Genomic DNA, 25,598 nt, shown 5'->3' on the forward strand with positions numbered 1-25,598 from the left:
GGGCTGGTCACTAGTGGACTACCTCGTAGATCTGTCCTCTTTTACTTGGTGGGTCCATTAGTGATACCTGTGGTCTACAAGGGAAGGTCTGCCTTTTTGCATACGATACAAAGATTTGTAACGGGGTTGATCATCGCTACACATATAGAAGACTGGACTAACATGTGGAATTTAAATCTAGATATGTAAAATAATGCATGTGGCACAGAAATCTGAAAGCATAATACAGAATCAGTGGGGATGTAAATGTCAACAAGAGGCAAAGCGCCTTGGATTTTAGCTTCAGATAATATGAAAGCTGTGTGATAATCCAGTAGAATACTTATAGGAAAAGGTATTAGGAATTGTATATTCCCTTTATGTTGGTCACTGGGAAGACCTCTCCTTGAGTATGGTGTGCAGTCCTGGATGCCCGATCTCCAAAAAGACATTAATACAATTGTAATAGCTCAGAGAAAGTCCATTATAATGGTGTGTGTGGTCTGCGTGGCAAAACTTGCAGAAGAGACTTTGAGAACTGAACATGTGTAACTAGGAAGAGAGAAGGGACATAGGAGATATGATAGAAATATTCAAATAGATAAAACATACAGGTCAGGAAGATGGTTATATATATATATATATATATATATATATATATCTCTAAAACAAGCGGCGTACTTGAATTGGAGTGATGAATACTGAAAGGTAACATAGGAAAAATATGTATTTTTACTGAAAGTGATGGAACCAAAAATGCACAAGATAAACATGTCTACCTGTGTATTTATAAAGAAAAAATAATATACAAGAGACACAAAAAAGGGCAGACTAGATTTCTGCCATCGTATTCTGTGGTCATGACTCTCATTGCTGCATACTGTTAGTCCACTGATGGCTTTTGTGCTATGTTATCTCTCAGAGGCATGAAGGTCATTGAGAACAGAGCCCTGAAGGATGAAGAGAAGATGGAGCTGCAAGAGATCCAGCTGAAGGAAGCCAAGCACATTGCTGAGGAGGCTGACCGCAAATATGAAGAGGTGAGGCGGCTAAAATTCCTTAAGTGTATGGCTAGACAAATGCAATGTATAGAGGCTGAAGCCTCCCCACAACAAGGACCATTTCAAGAACCCTGATGTCTTTGTAAAACGTTCTTTAGTAACTCCTATGCCTTAGGAAACATGGCTTTGTCCTTCAGAATTGACTTTTTTTGGATAACTTTTCACCACCATCTGAATCCCTGATTGCTGTTCTATATGTCACGTTGTTATCATGTGATCTAAAGACCCCCTCTGTGTAATAGGTTGCCCGTAAGTTGGTGATCATTGAGGGTGACCTGGAACGTGCAGAGGAACGTGCTGAGCTGTCAGAGAGGTGAGTTTCTCTTTCCACACAGCGCATGTGATCACTGACCCCTGCATTCACCTGCACTGCAGACTCTAACCTGATGAGCACCGTTGTGTTATGCATGTAACTACAGAAGCCTACTGTACACCCTACAAAGTTGATGTTATCTGCTGTGAAAAGAGTTTGTAACCTACTCTAGAAATATTAGGTGTCACTCTCCTTAAGCTGGCTTGACACTTTATTTCACATTGTGAAAATATCTTTTTTAGCATGATTACATTTTCCAAAGTAATGAATTATATGTAAGGACTGCAAGTCCAGCTTTAAACTGCTCTTAGCTGTAGTACATCATTTTTAGTAATCATTGTTCTTTACCCATTTATTGGCTTCTTGTGACCTTCCTGCAACTTGTTTGTTTTATTACTCATATGGCGTTTAAAGTAGTTAATACGTTTGCCCTGTGAGTGATACTACTGGTGCTACTTAAGGTTTTATCACAGATTGTACTCTAGTAATCTGTTCTGTAACGTGTCCATGAATCACACTTCAGAACTGATAAACCAGCTCCTGCCAGTCACACAAGTAAAGCTTTAATAGATATTTTCTGTATTCTGTATCTCCCCACCACGTATAACAATGTGTTGTGTTTTTTTTGCATGCTCCACATATTGTGAATGGCTTATTCGCTGCTTCCTTTCATGCGCTCATTAATAGTCGCTACCGGCAGCTGGATGAGCAGCTGAGAATAATGGACCAAACGTTGAAAACACTAGTAGCTTCAGAGGAGAAGGTACTGCTGCCAGTCTGCGCCCTCTCTTTAGCCTCGGCTGCTGGGCTTCAGATATCCTCCTCCTAATTCAAGCAGTAGTCTTCTGTGCTTTCCTCTTGCTACAGTGTCTTTGTAACCAATTATTTATTTTTTTGCATTGTATGTTTCTATCTGACAAAAAAGCTGCATGGTTCACATGTAAAAGATATATTGGGCGTTTTTGGGTTTCTATGCGGAAAACCCACAATATAAGTTGGGTCAAATTGCTACTTTTTTGTGCATTCACATGACCATGTACTTTAAAAATATCAAATCTGTTCTTGTGCACAGATTTTTACCTTTTGTCTACTTAGTTTTTTCTTTTTAGATTTCTCTATTTCTGGATATCTTCCAGTCATTTACCCTGCATTATCATTTACGTTGTGACCCAGCTTTTTAGTTTAGCTCTGTAATTTTTCCTCTATTCCGGTTTGGTTTTTCATTCTTTTCTCTCCTCTTTCAATCTTCTATTTTTTGTTTCCTGTGTACTCCTGCCACCTCTGCCTTTATACCCCACCCAATCCAAATAGCAAATGTGCCGAGCTTGAGGAAGAGTTGAAAACTGTCACCAACAACCTGAAATCTCTGGAGGCCCAGGCAGAGAAGGTATGATGGTAAAATCTGCTCTGAACCATGTAAGCTGAAGGATTTCTGCCTTGCAGAGAAATACAACTGCATGTATTGCAGCGCTATACCAAGAGGGATCTCCACTTCTCAGTGCAAGGTCTAATCCTTTTTGTGGGCTATTGCAGAACCCATTGTGGTACAAAAAAAACCAATATCCCTGCCACGTCCGAGCCATAATCCCTCGGTGCCATGCCCTTATGTGGGCAGGACTACTTTTATTAGAAGACAGGCAGTGAAGTGGTTAATGAAGTACTTTACACACTCTAGCTCCTCCTCCATAGTTTTTGATGCATCCCTTACCAGTGAAAACATTGTTTAAGTATGCAAATGATTAGACAAAACCTATTGCTGACAGAAACATGGAAACGTAAAAAAATAAAACCTATTGTGTTTTTTTACGTTCAGTGTACCATTAAAAATATACTTTGTATTTGAACTCCCCACTATGTAGATGAGTAAACAGCCATACATTCTCATGGATGTGTCCCTACGATCTACTAGAGTAAAATTAAAATCTAGCGTAGTAGATTCCCTACCCCCCTCTTGTTTATGTACTTTATTTTAAGATTCTGTGCAATCCCTATGGTGTTTGTCTTAGTGATGTTTACTCTGTATTACCTATGGGACATGTGATTTTACCCTATGGGCACCAGCAATGTTACATTTATTGAAGGGATCATCCTTCTCTCCTGTTAGTTGATCAACCATCAGTTAATGTTTGTATGTTTTCTACATGAACAAGTATTAAAATATTTAATGTTTTACAACACGTGAGATATTGCAACAGACAGGAATGTCTCTAAGACAGACTTGGTGCCGTCTAAACCTGTCCTGCAAACAGTATATGACTATCCTGACCACAGGCTTGTAGTGATCCCTAGTTAAGAATTTTGGCTATTTTCACATTGGCTACAGCGTATTGAGGTTAACACTTTGACCAATATGCTAAGACTTGTCCTTTTTCTGTTTACAGTACTCCCAGAAGGAAGACAAATATGAGGAGGAAATCAAGGTTCTTACAGACAAACTGAAGGAGGCAAGTTCTATAGCATTGTGCTGTACAGTTCTGTCTCGGTAATATGTAACTACAAGACTGGTTTAACTAGTTGGAGACTCATACTGTCTGTTGTCCTTCAGGCTGAAACACGTGCTGAGTTTGCAGAGAGGACAGTAGCCAAGTTGGAAAAGACCATTGATGACTTAGAAGGTATGAGTTTTCCTTCCTATTTTGGATTGCTAAACAAATGTTTTGTTTTTTGTATTTCTCTTTTAATTTGTATGGTGATTTTTTATTTTGTGGGGAGGTAGGGGTTGTCGGAGAACTTTGAATACCTCTGGTCTATAACCCAGAGTTTATTTTCACTTGAATTATGTTTTTTGCTGCAATGGAATAAATATTTGTGCACATCTATATTTGCTAAAATTACATTGTTGTTTAATGAATAAATCTCTAACAGAAAAGATACTGCTGTGAAGCGGTGCATGCTTGTGTAAGCTTGCATTGTGGATTCCCTAGAACATGACTGGTACTCTTATCTATGGAAATATGACAACGTGCACCTTCTGAAATCTGGTTTATGTGAGGAGATAACTTATTTGTCTTGCCATAGAATAATTTCCATGGCAGTTGATGGTGTTGCCCTTTCTACTGCTAATCTGTCTCTCCCTTCTCTTTCTTATTTATTTATATACAATGTTTTTTCATGCCGGGCTCTTCACTGCTTCACCACGCTGTCTGCTTCTCCATACTGTCCCTGGATGGTGGTTTCGAACACTGGACTCCTTCCCACCCTTCTCCTTATCTTTGTGCCCCGTCTTACCATTCCTTCCCCCCCCCCCTTTTTTTTTTTTTTTTCTCCCCTCCCATTTCTTGTTTGCATCAATGTCTGTTGTTCCTCTTGTCTCTCCCTCCAATCTCTCTCCCACCTTCACTCTGAGCAGATGAACTGTATGCCCAGAAACTGAAGTACAAAGCCATCAGTGAAGAACTGGATCACGCTCTCAATGACATGACTTCAATGTAAATTCCCCTTTCTATATTTTCGCTTATGTTCGTACCCTCTCTGCCCGCTTAATAAAACTCACGTCCTACCCTCACACTTTCAATTTTTATTTTATTTGCTCACTTCTTGCTTACTTTTTCCTACTGACATTTTACCTCTGTTTAGACAACTGGCAACTCTCTTTTGAGGTTTTATTTAAATAATTTATTGAAATGTGTTAATCCTTGGATTTGCTGATTAAATTATTGAAACCATTTGAAGAGTGAGAAAGTCACATTGATTAATTGGACTGGAGGACCGACAATGCAAAGACACCGATGGGTTGTTTGATAGTTACCTCTGGAATGATGATTCTATTGCTTCCAAATTTAAAGCCAGTATGTCAAACAGATGTAATCTCTGCTTTCTACCATTATGTTAACGGTTTTGCTTTTCTTTTTTTTAATATAAACACCTCATCCTCCCTAATGCGCACTAATGTACAACAAGGCAAATATGTGTAAATTAATGCAATAATCCAAACCTCAATGGCTCCTCTCAATGCAACTTATTTTATTGTGGTCATTTATAATGGCAGTCTAATATGGTAATAGTGTGTATATAGCATACATCATATAGACATTGTACAGATAAAGCATAGTTTTGCATATCCATATGTATGGCATAGTCACAATCTAGACTCTATATAGGTTAGGCTGTATGTACAGCCAAACAATTAAACATATTCAGTGGTTGAAGTGGAAATATAGAAGTGGCAGTGTGGAAAATGTCAGTGAATGGAATTTGATAGTTTTACAATCCATGCAGTAGGGGAAGTGGCGGTATGGCATGCCACCCTATGCCAGCTCACTTCCACCACTGGTCCGATTTGTTGGGGAAAGTGACCTAAAGTAATGAAAGGAGACTATAATGGATGTTTTCAGTATTGTTTTAGGTTCAAAAAGGAAAGAACAACTCAGATTTAGTTGTAAATGGTATTTTCCAACACCAAATTTTCAATGTTTTATTTGATCACATAAACATTGTTACCAGGCACTCTTTGTACAGGAGAAAAAGAAAATATATAATTGTGAAGTATAACCTGCTAGGCCAGTAGGTCTACAGTATACCACACTAGTATGCAAGACAAAAATCAGCCATAGTGATATTAAAGTTTGTGGGAGGGGGGGGGGGGTCATATTCCATATTCTTCAGTCCACAGCTGATTAGTTATATAGTAATAGGACTTCATATATGATACATTGCCCTTCATTCGTTACTGTCTGACACATGTTCACAGCTGTAAGTATTCTTGTTTTGAAGGTAGTTTTTATTCGAGCCAAAACTTTATTCATGTTGAAAAGTCAGATTTCATTTTCAGCATGTAGCTAAGAGTAAGAAGTTGTATTCCTTTAGAGTTAGAACTTACATGCAAGCTGAGCTTCCAGTATGGTGTCACTGCTTAACCTGGGACGTTGCTAATCAAAAGTCAACCAAATGAATAGCCTGTTATAGCATTTCTGGAAATCTTACAGCTCATTTTCCAGTTTTGTTTAAAACCTGCCTTTAAAGATTAGGCGGAGCCATTGCATGTAGGATATGCTTTTTTTTTTTCCAAGGAAAACTAATTACTTACCTGTAATACATACACTTGCCTATGCACTTAAATACCATTGAGTTCACACCTTAAAATGCTATCAGTAGTTGATATGGAGGCTGTTGAATTTTTTTTTGTGCTCTGTCACTGGCAACATATTCATACTTAAAGGCTCTCTTATTTTCCCTTTTGCATCTGTAATGGAGGTATTTAGAGATAAATGCATAATATGGTTTTATAGGACATTATGACCATATAGCCAAGGGAGGATTTGGAGCCACTCATTGTATGGTGTCATGTGCGAAGGTCACCTAGCCTTCCGGTGAAGGCAAGGCAATATATTATGGATGGCTCTACAACTACTGTGAGTGCATGCCAGTTAGTGTACTTTCACAAGTCACAATTAATGAACCAAAGTCACTTTTTCTTCGTCGCCTAATCACCGTGCAATATCTTAGGCCTGTAGTAAATAGTGGCTATCGAAACATTGGGAGCAGGATGTGTTTACATCGGAGGCTTGGCCAAGCATATGACAGATTCAGCAAAGAGGTAGCAGACACAACTCCCTAAGGTTACACACAGCGATACAGAGCAATATCTTAAAACTTGTCTAGCATATAAGTATCCCTATACTAGACATAACAAAGAATTAACAATGCTTTTAGGGGAGAACTGCATTTTTCCTCTGAAGTGCGAGGACAAATGAGATTTCGGTTACCGAACATTACAGGAGGCTCCGATGGGACATCTGTGAAGAATTTATTCAACCCCTTAAAGTGCCTTTTAAAAGTCATGTTACCTTTCAGATGGGTGCTCCTCAAACTGTAGTGCCCCCAGCCTGGGGATCGGGACTTGCACCAGATAGATCCTGGAAGATGGTGCAAAGCAGCATTGTGTACTGTTGTACCCGTTCATTTACCTGCCAATACTTTATGTGCTGGGTCTTTTAAATGTAATTACATTGTTATAAGACGATGGTGGATAACCGTATGGACTGCTGCTGCAGAGGAATGTGACCCTAAGGGGAAGATTCCACCCTATATAGGTACTGCCATGGGCACTGCAGTTTAAGGAGCAAATGTCTGAAAGTCGATGTCCTTTTTAATTAATCTTTAAAAGTATCACCAATTCAAGCAGCACAATTGTGCCTGTACCGTCCCCAGTTACCTAGAAATGCAGTGAGAACACTTCCAGCATTGATTTAGAAGGCTGCAGACATGACTAGAATTGGTCCCCTTACTTTTTTGCTCTATTGAAATTCATTGGATATTCAGGATCTTTCCAGTTTCAAGTGAATAGTATGAACTTGCCAATACCTATTCCCAAAGTCTGTTAGGTGACTTGAAATTACAGATTTTGAATGAATGAAACAATACATATACATCCACACATTAGTATTTTACATTAACTTCATATTTTAAAAACCCATTTTAACTACATAGTGGAATATTTCCAACATAGTGCAGTAGATGTATATTGATTGACTGGGTGTAGATACGTTCTCCAAGGACAAGCCTTTGATAAGACTACCTAATGTTGGGCACTTTTTTTGTCTTGTTTGGATTGTGCAAATGGAGATCTTATTCTGGATAATATGGCTAACCTGATCTCGAACGAAGCACTGAAACACAGAATTTTATGGACAGAAAGATATTTCTATGTAGGAAATAGTAAGGCACGTTGCATATAGTGTAGCTTATGCAGGATCACTGAAAGTTATATGGAAGGTCACGATTGATAGTTTCGGCTTGTGTGAAAGTACACACTTTGCAAATGTGTTTTAGGAGGGTGTCCACGCCAAGTATAGTGTGTATACACATAGGTACAAAATTAAATATTTTTTTCTGCAGCAGATTACAAAACACAGAAGTGAAAAATGCTTCCACATTTGCCGTTCATTTTTGGGAACATAATGGGCCTGATTCATTAAGGAAAGTAAGGCCAAAAAAAAGTGTTCTCCTGGACAAAACCATGTTACAATACAAGGGGTACAAATTAGTTTATTATTTTGCACGTAAGATAAATACTGGCTATTTTTTTCAAGTAACACACAAATACTTGATAACTCTATTTGTACATTAAAATTTAAAGTTGATGTAGGACATACCCTGCCCCAACTATAAATCTGTCCTCACATTTTAAATTTGCCTCCCCCTCCAATGCAACATGATTTTGCCATAGTTCAAAGCTCCTCTTTTTATTTTTTTATTTTTTTTTTACTTTCCTTAATGAATCAGGCCTAATGTGTTTGGTGAAATCCTTACTGAAGACATTACCTGCTCATAAACCTCAGATTTCATATCATTTTCTCTTTTTGCTTTATGCTAGAAGTGTAGTGAAATAAAAAAACAAAACTGGGTAGTTCAACTATTCTTAGTACCCCCTTCTCACCAAGGCGTTGGGAAAAGTACAGGTGCTATAAGTAAAGTTATTTCCCACGTAATGACATGTAAAATATCTTACAGGGCATGTATAGCACAAATGATCAGTGGATAATCTGCAGCCCTCTACTCCCCGTCTGACCATGTATACAGTGGTTACACAAGTAATATCAACAAATTGACCCAATATTGTCAGCTTTTGTAGCGCCAAAATGAACATGATGCTCCAAATCAGAAGTACGCCAAATATTGAATACAATTAACATTTGATGGCTCACTATGTGGTCCTGTGATTACAGTAATAAGATAAGTGATCCAACCATTTAGCCCCGTTATCAAAAGGCTTATAAACTATATCCAATTTTGACGCCAGTTTGTGGCCAAATTAGAAAGTGATACTGGCACCAAGATGCAGAACCAGCCCTTGTATCACCAGATTAACAAACTCTTGGCTCTGTAGTGCAATAAAAAAAATATATAATTGTCAATAAGTATGTTACCATAGAGGAGCAGATTTGCTGGTGGTGTAATTAGGGGATCTCGCTAGTTTTTTGTGTCTTTCTATGGGTTTAAAAGGTGTTGTCCACTTTCCTGCAACTCCACCTCTTAAGTTAAGCACCCAGTAAGTTTTCAGTGCCCCCACCACAGAATCCCTACTATCACCAGTATTGAGCCACCATGGAACTTTATCAGATAGGAGAGTGGTATATTGCACCACTAGGAATTTGGCATGCTATAATGGTTAGAGTGTGAATGAGGCACCCGATTAGAATTGTGTGGATCATGTCAAGTCTGGTCCTGCACTTTCTAATTCTCTTCACACCTTTCTCACACTGCCTCTAAAGGTGCTAATACACACTGCCATGTTTACTGGCAGATTTATAACGGTTTTGTTTGGGGGGTTTTTAACACAAGTTGACATGTATGTCCTCAAAGATCAGATAATAGCTCTCCATAGGCTGTATAATTTTATGTCAAACTGGATAGTTGGTATATATGGTTGGAAAATAATCACATGTGACTTTTGACGTCCTCACCTGACTGCACTAATGGAGATCCATTCATGTACAAGTATGGCCAAATCTGATAAAGACCTGGCCCCTCAGCCAGTGTTTTGCAGAGAAAGAAATCTCTTTTTAGCAGCTGATTTCCATGGACTGTATTGTGCACTTAATTACATGCCAATAAATAAGGGGTGAGCTTTTTTGGCTTGAATAATCTCACAGCTGTCTGACTTGCTTGGTGCTTCCGCACCTCACTTTCAATAACTGATGGTCAGGTGGTGGTATTGGTGGGTGCTGTAACCCTTTTTAAGTTTATGTAAGGTGAACATTCTAGTTCTTAGGTTTACTTTTTAGAGCAGATAGTTATAACTGGAACTGATAAGATTGCTTGCTAACTACTTGTTAACATGATTGACTTTGAGTAGTGGTATTGTCTTCACTAAAAAAGCACCAAATGGTAAACTTTGTTTCATTGGATGGTCCTTGTCTAGAACAACAAAATATTTGTATTGGCTAGGAACATTGAATAACATTGATCATCCAGTAAGCTTGAATAACCATTACAGCTATAACATTTTTAAAACCAACATGTAATATCATTTAGTGCCTTTTATTGTTTACAATGAAACCTCTGTATAAACTTTTATTGTTGTGGTAGAGTAGAAATACTCCTAATTTGCTAGTACTCGGCTTGTGGGCCTGGTGACCAATTCCTCATGGTACAATATTGCTCTCGCATATGAAGGTTTTGCCACATTTGCCAAAGACAGGTCACTATAACTGCTTTTGAAGGTCTTGATTATGGGTGGTTTTATGTTAAGACACTGCTTCAGTGAAGTATAATATACACAATTGTTGATAATGTAGCATTTTAGTTTTCAGAGACCTGTTTACTTTTTCCGCCGCGGAAAAAGTAAACAGGTTATTACGGTAATTCTAGTCAGATTTCAGCTCACAGCTCCCTGAGCTATAACGGTATTTACGCGCACTATTACCGTACTGACGGTAATAGTGTGCGCGCCGCGAGATTTTCGCCTAGAACGCCAACAATTGAATATGCCCCTAAGCTGCACTGTATAGTGACATGGTTGCATGCATTTGTTTAGAACTCTGTATAGCTCTGAATGCCATCCTATATACATTATGATGAGGTGAGTAATCTATTAAAACGTGAGGCAGAGTTGAGGACAGACCAAGAGGTTTGTGTGTCAGTGAAAACCAGTACCCCCTCCCCTTCCAAAACTTCCTTTATAGTCGGATCAAATAGTATAATCTTATTTTCCATATCGTTCTTTTTTTTTTTTTTCTTTTTTTTTTCTCCTTGCAGATAAAATGCTTTGCTTGACATGGTCCTCTCTATCCTACCTGGGCTGGATACACGTCTCTCTGCTGTCCTATTATCCTACTCTCTTCTTGGAACTATTAAATTCGTCATTCTGTATTAACCTTCAAGTCACTTTTCTGTTGTACAGACACACTGTAAAATAAAAGACCCACTGTGTATTTTCTCTCTACTTTCTGCATTATTTATTGAATGCCTCAAATGAACCTTTAATAAAACTGCAAATCTGTACTTTTGACACTTGTAGGACATCTCTCTGTATGTGTTAAATGTATTATACATACCCATTGATTTATGATCAATTGATTCCATGGGTATTAAATGTGACAGCTAGGAGGAAGCACTTGAAGCATTTTGTGATTGCACTATTGACTGTGTATACCAGCCAGGAAAACTTGTGCACAGTAAAGATAGCTGTTTTATTTTCCAAACAACCAGACATGTGGAAGATTTGGCCACATATATGAAGCCAGCATTATCCCAAAGTGATATTTCAAGCAAACTTGGATAACTCTGTAACCACAATAAGCTACATTTCTATATGAAATAAGTGTGATCACTAAAGATAAAATACATTTGGTTTAATATTGGTTGTTTCTGTAAATAATTTGTCACAAAGCAAAATGATCATTATTGTAGATTTGTAAGGTGCCATAGCGCTCAGCAGCACCATACGGTAGGGAAAACAGTACATACATCAGGGATATACAAAGTAGACAAAATAAATAGACTTGAAAACACAGGGTATACTTGCATTCTAAGTGGAAGAGGGCACAGCTGAAACAAGAAGAGTAAATGTGGCTCAGAGTGGAGATTGACATAGATGTGAGGGTGCATTAGTGTGAATAGTGTTACAGAGGACAAGCTCCCCTCTAAAAAAGAGATGGATTTTCAAAGAGCATCTAAAGATTTGAAGGCTGTGGGAAAGTCTGAGTGTGGTAGGGAATTCCGAAAGTGGGGAGCAGCAAGAGAGAAGTCTTGTAGGCGGGAGTGAGAGGTGGTTACCAGAGTTGAGACAAGCCGAAGATCAAAGGTAGATCTAAGAGAGTGAGAAGGAGAGTATTTTGATATGAGATTTGAGATGCTTGCAGGGTTAGTGTTGTTGGGCTTTGTAGGTAAGCGTGAGTAATTTGAATTTGATTCTGGAGGACATGGGGCCAGTGTAGCGATTTGCAAAGAGGTGCAGCAGATGTGGAGTGGGGGAAGAGGAAGATCAGTCTTGCAGCAGCATTTGGGATGGATTGAAGTGTGGATGTATGTGTCAGGAATGCCAGATGGCAGAAGGTTGCAATAGTCAAGATGGGAGATCATGAGAGAATGGATAAGAGTTTTGGTAGCATGTTGAGTAAGAAAAGGGCATATTCTGGCAATGTTTTTAAGGTGGAGTCGACAGGACTAGGAGAGTCTGGATGTGAGGAATAAGGCAGCGGGCTTGGGATACAGCAAATTGTGGTGTTATTGACGGTGAGGGAGATTTTAGGGCAGGTGGTGACCCTGGTAGGAGGGAAGATGGTAAGCTCTGTTTAAGACATGTTGAGCTTTAATTAGCGTTGGAACATCCATGTGGAGATAGCAGAAAGACAGTTGGTTACACGAGATAGTACAGAGGGAGAGATTTGGGTGTCATCAGCGTGGTATTAGAGACTGAATAAGCGAATTGGTGCCCCAAGAGAAGAGATGTACAATGAAAAAAGTAAAGGGCCAAGAACAGAGCCTTGTGGGACCCCAACAGATAGTGGGAGTGGAGGGGAAGATGTACTAGGGGTATAAACACTAAAGGAGCGGTTCGATAGGTAAAAAGTGAACCAGGGAAGAACGGTCACCAAGGCCAATGGAGTGAAGGGTGTGTAGGAGAAGAGGTCGATCAACAGTATTAAAAACAGCAGAGAGGTCCAGGAGAATGAGTCTGGAGAAATTACCCTTAGATTTTGCAGTAAGTAAATCATTGAGAGCAGTGTCAGTAGAATGTTGGGGGTGGAAGCCCAATTGCAGCGAGTCGAGTTGAGCATGGAATGAGAGGAGAGAAAGTGAGACAGGCGTTTGCCTCCAAACTACTTGAGTGATTAGGGTATAAAGGGAGGAGAGAAATAGGGCGGTAGTTAGAGAGAGAGAGAGAGAGAGGCTGGATGGAAAGATGGTTTCTTTAGAATAGGTGAGAAATAAATAATTTCCTTTTGAGAGAACCGTGGCTCAATATGTAGAATCTGGACAAATCTTCCACACGTCTGTTGCTTTACTGATTAGCGTGACCACAGGACACTTTATTTTTGGGTTTGCCGTCCAGTTTGTTCTACCCTAGAAGAGGGGATGGTCTCCCAATGTGGGCAGACCTCATCTATGCTTTCAAGATCCACTTAAGAGTGAGCACTAAAAATCTACAGACAGAGCAATATTGAAGTGTGTGTGTATAAGTAGGATATAAATAGAACCTTTTGTGAATAGTTGGTCAAAATATGTCTTGGGGCCACTCCAAAAAAATACAGGGCAAGTTAGCGTGTCATCTGCCAGCTGATGTAAATAAAAATAATGAACACTCCTATGCAGATGAAAAACGGCACAAAAGGGCATTTTAATAAAGCTACAATAATAGCGTCTTGTGTCTGTGTCCGCTTTAAAAGAAAAAAGGAAAAAATGTGACACTGCAAAAACAACAAAATATTAAAAAGGATCTCCTGTTTTGACTAGCCATAGTTTGATTGAAAACGCAACATACTAGGGGATATATTTACTAAACTGCTGGTTTAGTGGAGATGTTGCCTATAGCAACCAATCAGTACATTCTACAAAATGACAGCTAGAATCTAAATAAATAACTAGAATCTGGTTGCTATAGGCAACATCTCCACAGTTTAGTAAATGTACCACTAGGCCACTCTCGGCTGAGAAACACACATTAAATATATTCTACTGTTTCCAGTGAATTGAATACATGCAAGTGTTAAAAAAACACATGGTTTTAAAAGCCTTGGGTCCTGCCAATCATGCATAAACTTGTATATCTATAGTACTATTCTAAACATGGGACACAAACAGGAGAGGATTGCTTTCATTACCGCCATGCAGCGTTCTGCTGATACCTTTACTGGCTAATTGAATAGATGTTAATTGCAAGCTCTTTGTCAACTCTTCAGTGCTACATTTATCACATTTAATTTACAGGTGTAATGGGAATAATCTAAGTTAAGGAATGATGGATGGATGAGAATGATCTCCAGTCAGCTTATACCCCTGGTTTGGGGGAAACCAGTTATCAGTGGCTGAATGTTAATCTAACAGTGAGTCAGTTCTTCTGTACAGGAACCAGATGTTACCTCTCAGCAGGCTTCTTATCTATAGTCACAGCTCCACCCAAGTCTCTGTAACCCCTTCCCTTTCCTTGTACTGCTATATGCTGTAAATAAAACAAACATCAACTATCATTTCATCTTTCAACAGGCTCATTTCACTATGTATTATTAAAGGGTTTTTTTTGTTTCAAATTTACCACTACCCCAGCATAATTTGTGATTCTAAATTACACTTGCAATATGATGTAATCAAAAAGGCATGTTTTGTGTTTACATAAAATGTTAAAGCACTTGTTTACCACAATAATAGTGTGTATGCAAAAAGTTAGTTATTACACGGGCTGATGAGAAGCAACAATAAACTCAAAGTAATTACAAGCCTTGTATAAGCACTTTGGCTTATGACAATCATTGAATAATTTAGTACCAGTCGTGATAACCTCACACCCATTGAATTCAGGGATTAACATCAATCACCCAGTGTCATTCTCTGGCTGAGAAGTTCCTACCTATACCTATATGGTCTTATTTGTGCTAGAAGGTATTGATCAGTAAGAACAGTAGCTACTGATGGAACTATATTTTGACACCACAAGGAAAATATGGGTGTCTCACTTCTCTATCCCTGACCATCATGTTGTAGATATGTTTTGACAAAATGACAAATTTGCACCTGATTTTAAGACCCAAACAATGCACTAAACCAGTGGTTCCCAAACTGTGTGCCTAGGCTCCCTGGGGTGCCTCGGCAATCTCACAGGGGTGCCTCAGCCAGAGCTTGTGGTAAGCAAGGCGGGGGACTACTTGGTAAATATTTTGGCTTAAGGGTGCCTTGAAAAAAATTCTGGAGACCTAAGGGTGCCTTGAACTAAAAAAGTTTGGGATCCACTGCACTAAACTATAACAGAATTGCACAATTTTCTGTGAAGTCCACTATTGTTTGTGTGGTAAGTGGAAGAGAGACACCTTACCTGACTGCCAAAGTCTTCCAGTACGGTTCCCAGTTGAACAAGGTATTGTATGGTGTGAAATGCTTGTATTTTAACCATAACATTTATCCTAACTTGTTCTCATATGATTGACTGTAACCTGAATGGGATGGTGTGGAAATAACTTGTACAGCATGTGTTGTTTTTTAGATGTCTGGGTGAAATATAGTTAATATTTCAAATATGACAAATGTATATCTCTATCTACTGTGATGATGAATTTCACCCATAATGTTTAATCTAAACCCATCTGTTTACTAATATGGAACCCATAATACATGTCTAATCATTGCAGTTTTCTTGTAGAGTTTTCAACTGCTTTGATATGTATCCCATTTTCTTGCATGGAGATAATTGTCTATAGCAAAATTAATTAGTGTAATTGAATTGTAATTTTGTTTTTTGTATGAATCTTAATGTTGGATCTAACCATGCGACAAATTCTTCAAAGGCTACTTGTTAATTATATGGGCACTACAGTGGAGGGTGTGCTCAATAGCAACTCTTGGGTATTATTGATGGTATAATTCAGAAGTAGCAACTGGGTACCAGAAGCAGGAGCCCCTACTCACTTCTGTCACCTTCTTGAAAATAGCCAAAATAAGTCATTGTAGAGCAAATAACAGTCCCTACAGTGATGTGGCAGAAAGTAAATAGAGCGCCAACCTCGCTGAGAAATAAAAACCAAAAACATTGGTAACTGCTGTAAGCATAATTCTTCATTCTATCTGCTCCCATTTCCTCATACATTCATGTGGACTTAACCTAAAAGTGATGTTCTCATTTCATTTTATATAAAATGGATTATTGAATGTAATTTATTAAATTGGGCATTGCATCCTTTTTTAAATAAAAAAACACACTTTTACTCCATTTATGTTTAAGTGGTAAACAGGATGTGTGTATGTATAGGGTTCTGAGTATACATACTGTGTTTAAAAACGTGCCACAGATTTGTTTTTTCTCCCTCAATTGAAAAGATGATTTGTAAAAGCACATAAGGAGAGCCAGATCTGACTGTAAAAAATAAATATATTAGTCTTCTCAGTAGATCATTTAAACTGAACAATGTTTATGTTCTATGTAAACAATTAACTCTTACTGCTCCAGAGAAGCTGAGTTTAAGAGCTCCCTCCCACACATACACCTATATTGTGGATATTAAACAGCCCTAATAATTATTATTGGGTATTGTTACATGCATGTTCTGTTTGCACTGACAGCAGTGGAAATCAGGACAAATTAAGAAGTTCTCCTTTACTTCTCTGAAACTGAAGATAACCATTCATGATTTTTACACCTGAAACAATCTGATTTACTTATTTGAATTTTACAATATTCCACTTCAGTTTTAAATATTTTTTAATTTAATGCCATAACAATTAAGGAACATACAAAAATCTATTTTGTTCTATTGAAAAGATAAAAGCCATGCAAAAGAATTGGAATGTTGATTAATTGTCCAATATAACGTGTTATGTGTACAGAATGGCAACTGCATTACCCTCATTCCACCTAAATTGTGTTGCAAGTCATTCCATGCACACAAACATTGCATGAATGGTTTTTTTTTGTTTGTTTTTGTTTTTTTGCAACAATATTGCAATATATTCATACCCATTATATATATATATATATTTTTTTTTTTATCACAGAGAAAGTCACACATGCAAAAGAGGAAAACTTAAATATGCACCAGATGTTGGACCAAACACTTTTGGAATTAAACAACATGTAAAACGATCTGCTGACTTTTACCTGTGACATCTGGTTTTCCGAAGACACTGCTTGTCAAGAAGTCCCTTTGGAAAAAAACGTAGGGCTCGGGATGGGGGTGGATATTCGTGTTTTTTGTTTTTTTTCCCCCGCTCTTCAAAATGACTAAAGATTAAACGGGGTATCTTTATGTCAACAGATATAAACTGGGAAGGAATGGTTTAGAATGCAGTTAGCCATGGTGCCAAGTATGGACAACCTGTTAATGGCCAAAATGTTTCACATGTCTGGGTTTTTTTTTGTTTGTTTGTTTTTTTGTTTTGGTTTTTTTTAACGGTTCCTTTTGGGTAGCTTCTTGCGTGCTAATTTTATTAAAACAAATATTCTTTTGTGTTCTACTTGTAAAATCCTCACCTAACGCAATATTTGGTCCATTTTTGTGTACCTCAGTTGAATTTATGGTCCTGCTTGGAGGATTTTATGGCATGAAACAGTATAGGGAGAGAGAAACCCTTTAATATCCAACACAGGTAGTGTCTATACACTAAACAACCAGCTGAATGATGGGTAACATGAATGAATCTAAAATATGGGGTTGTCATTTGTCCAAAAAACAGCATTTCTTGCAGACTTTTTTTTTTTTTTTTTTTTTATTAGTTGAGGCTATAAAGTGTTTTTTTTATTTTTGTTTTGTAAATGGTGAGGATAAAGCCAAAGATATAACACCTTGTCCATACATGGGCAATAAACCCTTTTTAGATATTAAGAAGCAATATGAAGTGTACCCAATATTTACTATATAAAAGGATGTTGGAATTTACATGGTTTTTGTTATATTGTACAACGGTTGTTTATAGAATTTAGAATATTTAAATTGTATCTAATTTAAAAAATGTGAAACTTCAGACGTTGGCGATTTATGGATTTATTATCTTGCATTTTAATACCATCAGGGTGAAAATAAGAATTACACCTTGCACTTCTGTTCTAGTTTATATTGTCTAACTGCATTCCTCCTCCCCTTTTATATATACATGTTTTTGTTTTGTTTTTTAATTCAATTGCAATGTTCTAAATATTCCAAAATAATTTAAAATTGGGAGAGATTACATATGTATCAATGTGGACCTAAATCTTGCAATGCCTCACTTCTATTTTTTTTTTTTTTACACTAGTTTTAGATTTGAACCAAAATGTAAAACCTTGTAATATGAAATAAAAAGCACACTTGAAATTTTCTATATTTTGGAGTCTTCATATGTTACTTTTTTGTATATAGTAAATTTAAAGTTGTGTAACTATGAGCTTATTACATTGAGTGACTACAGATTTCTACTAGTGGACTAATGTACTAGTCCTCTAATTGAATGCAGAAGGTGATCAATCATTAGAAATGGAATAACATCTTGATTCGAGTTTTGAAAGATATTTTTGCATTTTGTTATAATACACAAGCGAATCCTTTTGTCCATATAGTGTATATTCTCAGACGCTTGACCATTACACCAACAGGGACTGCAGTGACATTGTATTCAAATACATATACTTTAATATGAAGTTGCTTCCTCTTTTGCAGCGATAACAGCTTCCACTCTTCTTGGGAGGCTTTCCACAGGATGTTGGAGTGTTTTCTATGGGAATTTGTACCCATTTATTCTGTAGAGCATTTATGGGGTCAGGCACTGATGGATAAGAAGGCCTAGCTCTGTTCCAGTTCATCCCAAAAGTGTTGGATGGGGTTGAGGTCAGGGCTCTGTGTGGGCCACTCAAGTTCTTCCACACCAAACTCGTCAAACCATGTCTCTGTAGTCCTTGCTTTGTGCACTGGGGCAGTGTCATGTTGAAATAGCAAAGGGTCTTCCCCCAAGCTGTTGCCACAAAGTTGGAATCATACCATTGTCCAAAATGATTTGGTATACTGAAACATTAAAATTGCCCTTCACTGGACATAAGGAGCCTAGCCCAATCCCTGAAATACAGCACCTTACCATTATTCCTCCTTCCCCCAAACTTCACAATTGGCATAATGCAGTCAGGCAGGTAACGTTCTCCCAGCATCAGCCAAACCCAGACTCAACCATTTGACTGCCAAACAGAAGTGTGATTTGTCGCTCCACAGTCCAGTGTCGGTGTGCTTTACACCACTCCATCAGACACCTTGGCAATTGGTCTTGGTGATGTGACGCTTGCATGCAGTTGCTCAGCCATGGAGACCCATTCCATTAAGCTCCCGCCGCACAGTTTTTGTGCTTGCATTAATGCCACTGGAAGTTCGGAACTCTTCAGCTATGGAATCAGCAGAGTGTTGGTGGGTTTTTTTTTGGGGGGGGGGGGGGGGTTTACACACCATGCGCCTTTTAGTAGTCGTTGATCCCGCTCTGTGATTTTGTGGGTATTCCGCTTCGTGCTGTTTCTAAACGCTTCCACTTTCTAATATCACTTACTGTTGACCATGGAATATCCAGCAGGGATGAAATTTCATGAACAGTATTATTGCAAAAGTGGCATCCTATCACCGTACCATGCTTTGAAGTCACTGAGCTCTTCAGAACGACCCATTTTGTATCACAAATGTTTGCAAGTGGAGACTACATAACTAGGTGCTTCATTTTATACACCTCTGGCAATGGTACTGATTGAAACGCCTCAATTCAATCACCGGTGTGGCCAAATACTTTTGTCCATATAGTGTGTGTATAAATTAAAGTTACTTTTGTTTCCATGATTTATCAAGAAAAGAGTCTGGCTCTTGCCAGTCTCCAACAAACTGGTGAAACCCTTAGATAAATCTTATGTATCCTTGCTGGAACCAGGTATCGGTGGTATAAATGCTTTATATGCATTCTGTTTTAAAGATGCACACTGATAGAGGACTGAGAGATTCTAATCCGTATATACAACAAAGACCTTGATTAAATTTAATTTGCGGTGAGACTCATAAGGATTTTTCTGACTCCTTTAAATATCAACATAGATTGATACAAAGATGATATGAGACCTCTGGATGAGTGACTGCTCAGACAATGGCAGTTAACGGTCTAGCAGCAATTCTGGCAGCAAAGCTATGAAAAGTCTTATTTGCAGATACTGATGAAAAGCAGGGGAAGGTAGATTATAAGAGAGTGCATTGTTCTTTAGTTTGTTTTTAGACTTCTAATTTCATTCACAGTGATTTGACTTAGACCAGGAGAATTTTATTGTGTAAACCAATTAGACAAATAGTTTTGATTAGAGGTAAAAAGATGATCGGTTTACTTTTTGTAAACAGTAAAGCAATAGCTTTTTGTGGTGGTATGTAAAGTTAATCTGCATATTACATTTTTTATATTAAATTTAGTTTTATTTTTAACATGTTTATATAGGTCTATTTCTTATGAAAACTGTAGGTAACCACATATTTTTGTTGACCACCCTCTAAAGCAGGGCTCTCCCAAATAGAGGTCCACATCCAAGTTTCTTGTGGCTGCTACTTTATTAATGCAGTGGCAATGTAAAATCCTCATATGAGATTCGGCAGTTAGTAAATATAATCAACACTTTTCAGTCATTTTCTTAAAACAGCAATTTTATTAAAGATTAAACCCGATGGGCTTTTGTCTTTAATAAAATTGCTACTTTAAAAAAATAACTGCAAAGCACTGAGAATATATTTGTAAATATACCCCTTAGTCCTGTTACATAAAAGTTCCTGCCTGTTCCGTTACTTTAGCACAGTAGCAAGAAGTAGAGCGTTCACTCTGCTTCCCTGTCACATGAGACTGAATCAGTTGTTGGGGAAACCACACAATTTAATTGTGAAACTTCTCCGTCATCGCTATTCAAAATCTGTTCCATTGATTGATTAAAACCGCATTTGGTTTTATTCGACAGAAGCCAAAATTATTTCTGGCTTCTCCATTAGCTGTCCCTTCTAGCCCAGGCATTGAAAGCCCTGCAGTCCTAGTGAGTTTGAGGACCTTGGCTGGTCTAGATAGTGTCAGGAGGACCTTTGTCACCACAGAGTGGCACCTATCAGCAGCACTACATATAAAGTGGAGTGGCACAAATTAATAAGGTTGATAGTAAAAATGAAAGGGCCATGGTCTGTATGTGGAGATTTAAAGCAAAGGAGATCTAATAAAGTGAAATGTAGGTAGTAAATAAATGACTAAGCATTAATAATGAACACAAGTGCACATTGGAGGGGTAGTTGTAATGAAATGCATGTGGGATATTCAGAAAGTGGTGGCAACAATTGTAATAAGAGGATGTAAGATTGATAATGGAATGCAAATGAGTGTGCATAAAAACTAGGGGCACTTTATATTAAGGAGGATAGACACAAACAATATTTATTTTATAGGGAAAAAAACTGAAATGAAGAAAATGTGTTTTTTGTTTTTTAAAATTTAATGCAGTGCTCACTCTTTAATGACTTATTTGGTACCAAGTGTATTATATGCAAGAAAGTACATTAAGGCCAGTTTCCCATTGGTGTTCGGAAAACCACTGCTTAAACCTGCATTTGAGATGAATTTCCTTTTATTGACCCCCTTACCTTCACTTCAGTTAATGGAAGGAATGGATCATGCTGCCATTGTCAGGCACATGTGAAAGTGCAGTGGCGCACGCAGGAGGGGTTTCTGAGTCTCCAGAACCCCCCCCCCCCCCTGCGCTAATTCAGTGCCCACCATATCGGCACTGTCCTATACAGCAGCCGCGGCGCTGTCAAAGAAGCGTCCGCGGCGGTGCTGTATTGTATACAGCACCTCTGCGGACGCTTCTTTGGCAGCGCCGCGGCTGCTATATAGGACAGCGCTGCTGAAACGGAGCTGCAGTTCTCTCTCGTGGTGTTTTTGGGTTTTTTTTGGTCGGGGGGGGGGGGGGGACAGGGGAGGTCAAATAGGTTCCAGCCCTATCCCTGTCTTCATTTTTATTTTATTTTATTTTTTTAAATACGTTTTATTAGTAACATCTTGTTAGACTTGCTATTCAACTTATGTCTTTAGCTAAAGTTACTTTCTAAATCATTGCAAACTTTGAAAATGCTTTTAATTGATCAACTGATCTTATGTTAAATAATTAATAATTGACCTTTTAAGAATGAACATCCACTAACAGATTGTGTATACTTCCTCATTAAAAGGCGCTGTGGTGTATCTTTGTGCTGTAAAGGCAGTACTGGGAAATCTGCAATAATTATTTGGATATTCTCAGAAATGTTCAGTTTAGCATTACTGACATTTTTACTATGAGATCATTGAGACAAATCCTGCTAGACTTGTTGGATACCCTAAAAAATCTATATCAACTACTCATTGCCATAAACATGTAAAGGATTTTAGGCATGTTTAGACTAGTGTTTTGAATTTGCTTATACTGTTTCATGAACATGATGGTAGCATCCTGCTCTGAAAATACTACAGGAGCTGGAATTATTGGCCCTGGTGCCTGCACACCTCAGGCACTCAGGTAGACAGCAGCACAGACAGTGTGTATCATTTTCCATTGGCTTGTTCTGACCCATGAAATAAAGTGTTGTGAAAAGCAGGGAGTGCAGGCATTGGGGGAAAAAATGATCCTGATGTTTGCACTATTTTTAGAGTTGTTGTTATTATCCTGGACATGATAAAAAAAAAAAAGACTTGTATGAACAAGTACTAAAAGACATTAAAGTGCTAGCTCCTTCGGACATGCACTTTATTTCATGTTTTTTAAAAAAAAAATGTGTACCTCCCTTTTTGTAACTAATATAAACCAGCAGAATAGATTTTGTGTGTATGTATGTGTTTGCACTTCAGCCAGAAAATCGCACAAATTCAGTGTTTTCAGGTTCAATAACCTCGGCTACTTTAATTCACCAGCTTGAAAAACAGAACAAAACAGACAAAATACTAGCTGTCTGGCTACTAATACAATGGAATGCACTCTCTAGAGTAAGGAGCCTAGTGTCCTTCACATAAAGCAAACAAATGGAACGCACAGCACAATTTGCAGTTTCTCTCAGGAGACAACTGACCTCCTCCCCAGACAATGAGAGAGTGATAGAGGCAGAGCTGCAGCCTTTTACAGACCCTTTAGGTGCAGCTCCTAATCAGTCTGCTGTAAGCCTGCAGACCAGAAGACCCGGACTGAGCCTTTTGTATGGAGCCCACCCTCCTCTCTCTCCATACAAAACACTAGGGACTCTTACCAGCCTTTCCTGAAGCTGAAAAACACATTTTGAGAAGCTTTTCCTCAGACACAATCAATCTCCCTGGTGTTTTAAAATACAAATGACAGAAATCTAGGACTTGTGTACCTCCCATTCGCTTCTTTCCCATCACTCCTTTTGCATAACACACACACCCTACACCCCCTACACCTTGTTTCGACCTACAGGGCAGAACATTTGTTGTCCCTAAACAATGCATCTGCATTGGCCAGTTGGCTACCTGGCCTATTCTCTACAGAGAATTTAAAATTTTCGAGAGCCAAGAACCACCTTGTTGTTTTTCTGTTGGTTTCTTTGTTCTCAGACATCCATTTCAGCAGAGCATGGTTGGTGATTAACCTACATTTCCAGCCCAAAAGGTAATACCTTTTAGCGTTTCTAGCGCCCACTTAATTGCTAGGGCTTCCTTTTCAATAGTGGCATAACTTCTTTCATGTGCATTCAACTTCCTGCTTAAATAAATAGGATGCTCTTCACCATTTTTACTTTGGGATAACACCGCACCTAACCCTACACTTGACGCATCTGTCTGCACAACAAATTAATTTTTAAAATCTGTCATTAAAACTGGTTGAGTGCATAATGCTATCTTTAATGCCTGAAAAGCATTTTCTGCTTCCAGACACCACTTAATCACCACTAACTTCCTACCCTTAGTTAGCTCAGTCAATGGGACAGCAATGGTGGCAAAATTGGGAACAAATCTTGTATAATCCCTGGTGATTCCCAGGAAAGCTCTAACTTGTTCTTTGTTGAAAGATCTTGGCCAGTTTTGTATTGCCTCAATTTCATTAAGTTGGGACTTTATCAGACATCTGCCTGTGGTATACCCCAGATATTTCACCTTCTCCATTCCCAAATAACACTTTTTTGGGTTGGCTGTTAAACCCGCCTTACGGATGGAGTCCAACACTGCTTGTACCCTGGACAGGCGAGTTTGCCAATCTGGACTATGGATGACTACATCATGAAGGTATGCCGCAGCATAGTATCTATGGGGCCTCCGTATCTTAGCCATCATTTGCTAAAATGGGGCAGGTGCCCCATGTAACCAAATGGAAACCTATTATACTGGAAGAGACCCTCCAGGGCAGAAAAAGCTGTCTTCTCTTTGGCTCTGTCGGTCAACAATACCTGCCAGTACCCTTTGGTTAGGTCTAGAGTGGTTAAATACCGTACTGTACCCAATTTTTCAATCCGTTCGTCCACCAGAGGCATTGGGTATGCATCAAACTTAGACACCTTATTTAGTTTATGAAAGTAATTGCAGAAGCGTAAACTCCCGTCAGGCTTCAGAATGAGCACAATAGGATTTGACCACTCACTATGTGACTTTTCAATTACATCCAATTCTAACTTTTTAAAAAAAAATTAGACACCAACTCCCGTTGGGCCTCGGATATTCTATATGGTTTCAGATTAATCTTAATCCCCTGCTCAGTGACTATATCATGTTTAGTGATTTTTGTTTTACCAGGTACATTCAAAAATAAGTGTCTGTTTCTTATGAGAAACTCTTTAGCCTCACGCTGTTGGGCAACTGAGAGAGTGTTCGCTACTACTACTTCTGGAACCAGAGGTATATCGGTTGCCACTGAAACCGGGGTGGCGCACAAAGCTACTCTGTCTTTCCAAGGTTTTATAAGGTTTACATGGTAGATCTGTTCTGGCTTCCTTTTTCCCTGGCTGATATACATTGTAATTAACTTCCCCCAGTCATTATTTAAAAGGGTTCTTGCCGTTTAGCCAAAAATTTACTTTCTATGGTAGGCACCCCAGGAACGAAGGTGTGTACTTGGGTATTACGATTATACACCCTTTGTTGGGCCAGTTGGGCTTGTTCTAAGTGCTCTCTTACTATCGGCACCACTGCAGATATTATTTCTTGTATCTGGGAAACCTGTTCAACCACAGTTTTATAGGGACTGAGTTGCCCCTCCCATGTTTCCTTAGTAATATCCAATTGACTCCTAGGGTGTCTCCCATCCACCAAATCAAAAGGTGAGAACCGTGTGGAGTACTGGGGTACCTCTCGAATGGCTAGTAACAAGTAGGGTAGCAAACAGTCCCAATTTTTCCCATCTTTATCCACAACCTTCTTTAACATATGCTTTAAAGTTTTGTTAAATCTCTCTACTAAACCATCAGTCTGCGGGTGGTACACAGAGGTCCTTAGTTGAGTGACCTTAAACAGGCAACACAGCTCTCATAATTCTGGACTTAATTGAGTACCTTGGTTAGTGAGGATTTCCTTAAGAATCCCAACTCTCCAATGACATGTATGAGTTCCCTCTATATATTGCATAACGGGATTTCTTCTGGGTACCTTGTAGCATAATGTAATTT

At 38.5% G+C, this 25,598-nt stretch overlaps 1 protein-coding gene across 9 annotated transcripts in view; it reads left to right on the plus strand.

Annotated features, from left to right (window-relative positions):
- The window catches only part of TPM1 (tropomyosin 1), a 32,182-nt gene extending 13,880 nt beyond the window's left edge, over positions 1–18,302 (plus strand). For 4 of the 9 annotated variants that reach the window (XM_075208368.1, XM_075208372.1, XM_075208366.1 and 1 more), the window contains 6 exons: positions 902–1,019; positions 1,283–1,353; positions 2,665–2,740; positions 3,735–3,797; positions 3,899–3,968; positions 16,999–18,302. In XM_075208368.1, the coding sequence (XP_075064469.1) occupies positions 902–1,019; positions 1,283–1,353; positions 2,665–2,740; positions 3,735–3,797; positions 3,899–3,968; positions 16,999–17,081 (481 nt within the window). In that variant the 3' untranslated portion in view covers positions 17,082–18,302. Of the gene's footprint in view, positions 1–901; positions 1,020–1,282; positions 1,354–2,040; positions 2,198–2,664; positions 2,741–3,734; positions 3,798–3,898; positions 3,969–4,702; positions 4,786–11,052; positions 11,240–16,998 lie in introns of those variants that run through there. The other 5 variants (XM_075208367.1, XM_075208365.1, XM_075208369.1 and 2 more) reach the window with 3 other exon arrangements.
- The last annotated feature ends 7,296 nt before the right edge of the window (positions 18,303–25,598 follow it).

Source organism: Mixophyes fleayi, chromosome 4, assembly GCF_038048845.1.
Source record: "Mixophyes fleayi isolate aMixFle1 chromosome 4, aMixFle1.hap1, whole genome shotgun sequence".
NCBI lineage: Eukaryota > Metazoa > Chordata > Amphibia > Anura > Limnodynastidae > Mixophyes > Mixophyes fleayi.